The following is a 7,643-nucleotide window of genomic DNA, read 5'->3' on the forward strand; positions in this document are numbered from 1 at the left end:
GAAAGACATTTTTCCTAAAATCCAATCTAAGTGCAGCTCTTAACCCTTGCAGGAACTGGGTGGAATAGCACAGTTTGCGGGGTTATTTTTAGGAATAATATGGGAATTTGGTTGAAGCCAAACCTGACATGGTTTTAATTCCCTTTACATTTAATTTTCCCTGATTTCTGTGACTGTGACAATGCATTCCAGACTCCCAGGAGAATGTGCCCTGTCTGGCCACAAAGTGTTGCTCAGACACCTGAATCAGCTGTCTGGAGGTCACCTGTAAGATTTCAAGGTTTAAATTTGGGTTTGTTCCTGACATGAAGCCTCAGAATTATTGAAACCTTTCCTACCATTTCTTGCAAGGAGACTCATAATTACTGCTTACTCTTTTGATGAATCTTGTAGGCAAGAAAAATGGTTTGGGTTGGAAGAGACCTTAAAGCTCATCTCATTCCACCCTCTGCCATGGGCAGGGACACCTTCCACTATTCCAGGCTGCTCCAAGCCTGGTCCAGCCTGGCCTTGGACACTTCCAGGAACAGGAAACATGGTCTAGTGAAAGGAATGAAATGATTTTTAAGGTCCTTTCAAACCCAGACCATTCCATGATCTGTGGTTCTGTAACGACTCCCAAGATGAGTGCAACATGTTCAGGCTGTTGGGGTTTTGATTCTGACTCAGAACCCAGGAAGGAGCCAGGTAAGGGAATTACTCAGTGTTGGATGACTTCAGGATATCATTCCTCAAGAGTTTAATTGCTGGGAATTGGATTTATCTTACTGTAAGGTCAGATGTTTTAATTTCCTTTGATAGCCACAGCACTAAAGTCACAATAGCATGAAGGGAGATGAAACTGGATCATTACTGAGGCTCTTCAGGCCTCCAAACCACTGCCTTGTTGAGTCCTCAGATCGCTTCATTCTGCCTTTGTGACTTGTCTCTGGCGTGATGTGTTTATCAGCAATGTTTCTGATTCTGTATTTTTATTTCAAAAATTGCAGATCTTAGGAAGGAATTGTAGGCAAACTTCAGGGAGTGTCTGGAATTACTTGGAGTTACTTAAATCTGTGTTTCTCCCTCTCTCTTGCCCTCCCCTCTGATCGTTTTTGCAGCAGAGACTGCTTGGGAGAGGAGGATAAAAGGCATTGTCCAAATCAAGCACAAGACCATCAACTAATTTCAGCAGAAGAGCTTTTTTTTTCTCCCCAAGAATGATCGGGCAGCCCATTTGCAGGGCAGCCCAATAAAGAGAAGAAGTGGAAGAGCCATTTGAAGGGCAGCATCCTCACGGCTCAATCAGCGTGACCACTCGAGAAGCCGAGACCTGGATCTTATTCCATCAGAACTCGCCCGTCCGAGGCCGCTGTTCGCCTTATCAAAGCCCACTTATTGGTGATTGAAGGAAGGAAAAGAAAAGAACCTTTCTCTGACCTTGGAGAGGGGAAATATCCTTCAAATGCTGCTATTTCACTGTAGAATCTCCTCAGAAACATCTCCCTGTCACAGGCAGGGGATGTAACCCTTGCAGTGCCGGGACGCGGCCGTTCCTCGGGAGCAGCCCCTGGTCCCTGTGCCTGAGTTCTCCTTGCAGTGTAGAGTTGTAAACTGTGCTTTAACTTATTTCCCAAATTACCTGACCTGATGAGGTCTCTCCCTGCAGGCCTTCTGCTGGAATGATGTTCATGATCCAACGCTTAGGGTGCTCCATGGCCTTTATTTACGTGGGATGGATGGTTCTGTTGTGCTCCTCGCTCGTATCAAGTCCTGACGAAAATCCCTCTCTCTGTACCAACAATAAATCTATTTTATGCACAAGATTGATGCTGCAGTCTGTCTCCCTTCCCACTCCTCGGGGGCGGATGGCGTTCCCTCTGCTGTGTCAATCATGCTTTCCCAGCAGATGTTGTTGCTGAAGCTTTCAAGCACAGACTTTTCCACACAACCAGCCCTGGCGGCAGGAACGGGGCTTGGATTGAGCTGTTTTCCATCACAGCCACCTAAAAGGATCCCACGTGATGGGAGTGTTGTGATTTATCCACCACCACTTTCCCTCGTGGAAAATGCTTGTGAATGGAGCACCCCAAGCTCTTGTTGCCCAGAGAGGTTGTGGGTTCCACATCCCTGATGATGTCTAAGGTCAGGTTGAGGGGCTTGGAGCAACCTGGGATAGTGGGAGGTGTCCCTGCCCCTGGGAGGGTTGGAATGAGATGGTCTTAGGGCCCCTTCCCACCCAAACCATTCCGGGATTCTGTGGAAGGGCAGAAACCCCCCCAAAATCTCCAAACCCAGCTTTGTGCAAGCACCCAGTCTCCTTTAATTCTATTTCTTCAGGTAAAAACTGCCACATTCCTTGTCCCAAGCAATTTTAGAAGGGACTTTTTACACGGCAGTGAAAGTATTGATGTCAAATGAGCAGCGAATCTGGAGCCTTCTGCTGTTTATTTACCTGTTCTCCCTCTCTAATTGGCTGTGTTTGAACCTCGTCCTCCTGAACAACTGCGAGTGCACCTGTGGATCTCATTTATTATTCATGCAAAATATTACCAGTGACTTTCCTAATTATCAAGATGCTTTGTGAGCACTGTTTAATTAAGGATTGGGGTTTTTTATGCTACCCAGAGAAGCTGGGATTTTTTTTTTTACATGCCAAGCAACTGGAATGTTGGTGGGAGGGGAGGATCCTGGAGTTCAACATCAGGTGCCAGGTACCATGTTTACATGGTGACTTGCTGTAGTGTTTACAAATCAGCTAACTCACAAATCCTTCTCTGTAATGTTCTCTTTTGTAACAGAGAGCCAAGAAGTTGGCAGATCCAGCCTTGCCAGACTCCGAATTGGCAGCAAAATGCAGCATAGAGGAAAAGCAGACGTTTTTCAGGCCAGATGATGCTGTAAAATCAGGGGAAGAGCTGTGTCGGGAAGGAAGGTCTCTGTTATTGCCAAATGTTTATTGGTTTCCCATCCTGACAGCCTTGAGCGATGGGAGTCAGTCTTGCCTGCTTTGTTCCAACTGTTTGAGGTGTTGTGTTCCTTAAACATTTTCTGTAGCATCAGTGGTGGCATCTGCAGCCTGTGTGGCTTGGGTTTGGGGGAGGCTGGTGGCAGCAGACGGGGTAAGGACTTCAGAGCTGTCCCTGGTGTGGGCTTTGAAACTGTCCCTGGTGTGGGCTTCAGAACTGTCCCTGGTGTGGGTTTCAGAGCTGTCCCTGGTGTGGGCTTTGAAACTGTCCCTGGTGTGGGCTTTGAAACTGTCCCTGGTGTGGGCTTCAGAGCTGTCCCTGGTGTGGGCTTTCAGACTGTCCATGGTGGGGACAACTTTTGCCTTCAAAGTAGAGCAGTAAGTCTGGATATTTCTGGAGTTTCACCACCTCCTCTGCTTTTTCCACCTCTCCTTTTGCATACCTGCATCCCTGTCCTTCTGTAGGTGTTTGATTTCTTCCTTCTCCCCAGTTCCTGCTATGGGCACTGAAATCTTAAAATCTTGGAAGTTTCTGGGGGGTTTTAGTATGGAAAACCTATGGAGAAGTTTCCCTCCTATTCCTGATTTTATGATTCTCTTTTTTAGCACCTGCAGATCCCAAACCAACTCCAGCTGTTGGTCACGGCAGGTGCTGCTGGGACAGAGCAAGGCCACCTTCCTTCACAAGTAGCAGGGACAGAGGGAGTGGAGAAGCACCAAGATTTTTGTCCAATGTGTCAAATATCATTTGCAGGACCCAGAAATCATCATTTGTCCCATGCCAGGTGACAGCAAACTGCAGCTCCCTGCCTGTGGTCAGTCCTGTTCCATCAGGAGGCGGGTGCTGCCAGATGAAAGCAGACAAGGATTTAGAGTTGGGTTTAGGTTTGGGTGCAAACAGCTGCAGGTGTGGATTTGGTGACCTGGTCATAGGTGACCTTCCATAGTTTGTGAAGGTTTGTGTTGAGCTGACACTTTTGGGAGTTGGCTGAAGACACAAGAGAAGGAGGTGTGGAAGGAGAAAGTGTCTGTGCAAGGTCCTGCAGCCAGGAGAGTCCTTTTGTGCTCAGCCTCTCCCATCTCTTCCCACAAAACCCTCTGAGGGTCATAGCCAGCATTAATGACACCGGCCATGTTCCCACTTTGCAGCACTGACTCCCTGAGGATCTGGGGCTGTTCCCAGGGATCAGCACCCGCTGTCACGTCAGAGTTCAGGACAGCAGTGAGTGACCCCCAGAGCCCAAGGCAGGATTCCAGTGGAGGTTTGGAAAACAGCAAGGGAGTGAGCCTGGGGAGGTGAGGCCCGGTGGCTGGGATGCTCCTGGTGGGTTTTGCTGGTGAACACCCTGCTGGTTTCGGCTCTGTGTTGGATCTGTCACCTTCCTGGCTGCTCTCAGAAGTGTCAAACAGGGCCTGGGGACAAGGGCACCTTCGGTGTGACTGTCAGTGTTCAGCAGCCAAGGAACTGGAGCAGCATCTGCCCCTCCCTGGGAACAGGGACAGGACCTGAGCTTGGCCAGGGTGTGAGGGGACCTGGGTCTTCCAGTCCTTGAGAGAGGCAGCAAAATTCCCAGAGAACTTGGGGCACTGAGCCAGGGCTCCTCTGCAAGAATGTCAGCTCCATGTGAACAAAGACACCGGGTAATTAGAGAGGTAATTAGTTTGGTAATTACTAAGGTAATTAGTTTGATTCTCTCTCAAGCCAGTAACTGCTGGGAAGTGCTGGAGGGAGCACCTTGAGTTTCAGGCTGCAGCACCCCCGAGGTTAACCCTTCACCCCCTGCATGGGAAGCTGCAGCTGACACTGGTGAAACGGGGTGGTTTGGAGGGAAAACACAAACCCAGTTTGTCAGAGGTCTTGTGCCCAAAAACCTCTGAGCCACCTTCTGATGATGCCCAGCAGTGCTTGTGTAGGATTTAAGGCAGATCACCCAGCACTGCTGTGTTTGTTACGAGATTTTACATCCCCTTAAGAATGCTGGGGACACCTTTTGGGTGGTGGCACTTCTTGAGGAATGTTTGGAAGTGTCCCTGTGGCATTGCTGAGGTTGATCCCTTCTCCTTGCATTGCATCCCTCACATCCCTTCACCCCAGAGCTGGGAAGGGACCTTCAAGATCATCTCAATCCAACCCCCTGCCATGGGCAGGGACACCTTCCACCAGGCCAGGTTGCTCCAAGCCCTGTCCAACCTGGCCTTGGAGCCATTTCCAGCTTAGGGTGCAGCTCAGCACCCGGAGGGGAGTTTTTTCTGCCTGTGTCGTATGAAACCAGGTATTTTCTGGCCACCCTGCCCAGGAAAACCATCCCTCCTTCCTTGGCAAGTCCTGTGGGTGGACGGGGCAGTGCAGCTGTCCCAGTGATCCCAAAATGAGGATCAAACTGCAGGTGCTCATTTGGGAGGTTGGAGCTGCAGGAAGTGGATCTAATTCCCAAGTGAACTGCAAGCTAAGCAGGTTCTTCCTTGCGTTCATCTGCTGCTGATACAGAAATAGCAGGGCTGGGAGGGACTTGGCATGTGCTGGAGTCCACTATTCCATAAAAACTGACAGTGAGGAATTCACAAGTTCCTTCGGCTCCTTGCCACGCTGTTCACAAGTTTGATTGTGGCAGAGGGCTCAGATCTGCAAAGGGTTCGGTGGGTGAAGTGCAGTGAGAGCAGGGAGATGGAAGTCCATTAATAGATGAAACATTTTTGCTAGACGGGAGAATTCACTGGATCTCTCTCCTATTTCCTATGTCAGGTAGTGAGAATGTTTTTTTCCCCCTCTCAGTTTTAATATTACTAACACTTGGGCTGCTTTGAAAAGGTCGAAGTCCGCTTGAATGTCTTCTAATGTGACTTGGTGAAAAGCAGGCAAACAAGAAATCTGTATCCCAGAGCTGCCTTTAAACGGCAGAGCCTGATGTGTTTTAAAAGAGTTTGCAGCGTTGGGTGAGGTCTGGCTGATGGCCAGGGGTTGTTTGAGGGCAGAGAAAGGGCTCTGATCTCTGTTTTTGCTGGAAGTCCCACTCCTGGAATCAGGTGAACAAATGAAAGCTCTGCTTTTGCCTGACAAAGTTCCCTTTGCCATGAGAATTCTGTGACCAGGATCCAGCTGCAGCTGCAGGAGCATAGGAGAGGAAGAGAGCAGGAGAGAATTTGTGGTTTTACGCCGTGGAAGTTGATCCTGATGCTGTTACTTGGAATACTGTGACGTGCTGGGAATGGGACACACGAATGAGGCTACAGCAGGTAGATGGAACTGATTTGGAAAGAAAACCACTTTTTTTAGCATCAAATAGGAGGGAAATCTCCCCCCAGCTCCTGTGCCTCGGTCCCAGGTCGGCGTCGGAGGAGCAGTGAGGGAATGATGTGGCAAATGAATGTCTGAGTGTTGTTCCTGCAGATTTGGGGGGAAACTGCTGGAGAGAGGAGGTGGGAGAGAGACAGCAAGGAGTAGCAAATAACCTCCAGTAAAGCAGGAGCTGGCTGTGATCCCTTCCCGGCTCTCTGGAGTGGGTGTTTTCCTAGGAAGTGTGTTCTGGGATCTGCCATCGAACTCTGTGGCAGAATCATTTGCTCCACCAGTGAGCTCTGTGTGCTCCTTGGATGCAAAATGCACCCTCAGGGAGCCTCCAGAGCAGCGTCACTGTGATTCACCACCGAGTCTGGCCTTGTTGTGGGTTTTTTTCTTTCTTTAAATGGAAGGTTTTTAGTCTGACGTGGCAGCACTTTGGGGGTTTTGAGCAAAGCTGTTACCAGGGAGCCAGAGAGAGACTCAGACCCATGTGTCATCAAACCCCGGTGACTCAGGGCTCCCACAGAGCCCCTGCTCTTCACTGTGCTGCTCCTCCCGCTCCCTGGGCTCACTCTCAGGGACCTGGTGGCCTTTCATGTCCTTCCCTTCTGCTCCCCAGCGAGGTTGGAGCTTCCTGCAGGTCCCAGGGGACCCCGTGCGCAAGGTGAGGTCATGGAATCGTTAAGGTTGGGGAAGATCTTGGAGATCATCAAATCCAACCATCAACCCACAACCATCACTAAACCACGTCCTCAAGTGCCACATCCAGGTGTTTTTTGAATATTCCGGGTGGTGAGGCTCAAGACAAGGGGTCCAGAGGGTGGTTTCACCTCCCTTCTTTCCCCAGTTGAATTAACCAGAGCTTTATTTTTGGTCCATGCAAAGGATGCCACGTGCTCCATGGGGGTCACCCAGGTTGGGCATCAGGAGGAATTTCCTCATGGAAAGGGTGGTCAGCCCCTGGAAGGGGCTGCCCAGGGAGGTTTGGAGTGCCCATCCCTGGAGGTGTCTGAGGAAGGGCTGGATGTGGCACTCAGAGCTCTGGGCTGGGGACAAGGTGGGCATCGGGCACAGCTTGGTCTCGATGGTCTCGGAGATCTCCAACCCCAATGATTCTGTGATCAGGGGATGTGTTTTTTAATTTGAGCATCACTAAATGCATCATTCAGCCTTTTCATGCCTCTGTTTCCTGGTGGGAATAACTCTGCCTGGCTGGACAATGCTCTGTGGGTGCTGGAGGAGAGAACATGTGAGCACGGAATGTTGGATGGACCCACCAGGAATGGGCTCTGGGTGTGGGGGTGGGTGTTTCTCTCCTGTTTCTGAGTTTTGCTTTGGACAAGCTGAGCTAAGGAGTGGTGTTGGATCTGTCCTGGAGCTGTGTTGTCACTGTGTCCTCCCTGTGACACCCGGGGC

The 7,643-nt window shown here is 50.0% G+C and overlaps 1 protein-coding gene across 3 annotated transcripts in view; it reads left to right on the top strand.

Moving 5' to 3' along the window:
- The window catches only part of CHCHD3 (coiled-coil-helix-coiled-coil-helix domain containing 3), a 126,477-nt gene extending 124,672 nt beyond the window's left edge, over positions 1 to 1,805 (top strand). For all 3 annotated transcript variants that reach the window (XM_017728006.1, XM_008628863.2, XM_017728007.1), the window contains one exon: positions 1,101 to 1,805. In XM_017728006.1, coding sequence (XP_017583495.1) covers positions 1,101 to 1,127 — 27 coding nt within the window. In that variant the 3' untranslated portion in view covers positions 1,128 to 1,805. The remainder of the gene's footprint in view (positions 1 to 1,100) is intronic.
- Positions 1,806 to 7,643: the final 5,838 nt, after the last annotated feature.

Source organism: Corvus brachyrhynchos, unplaced genomic scaffold (genome assembly GCF_000691975.1).
Source record: "Corvus brachyrhynchos isolate BGI_N302 unplaced genomic scaffold, ASM69197v1 scaffold182, whole genome shotgun sequence".
NCBI classification, from domain to species: Eukaryota; Metazoa; Chordata; class Aves; order Passeriformes; family Corvidae; genus Corvus; species Corvus brachyrhynchos.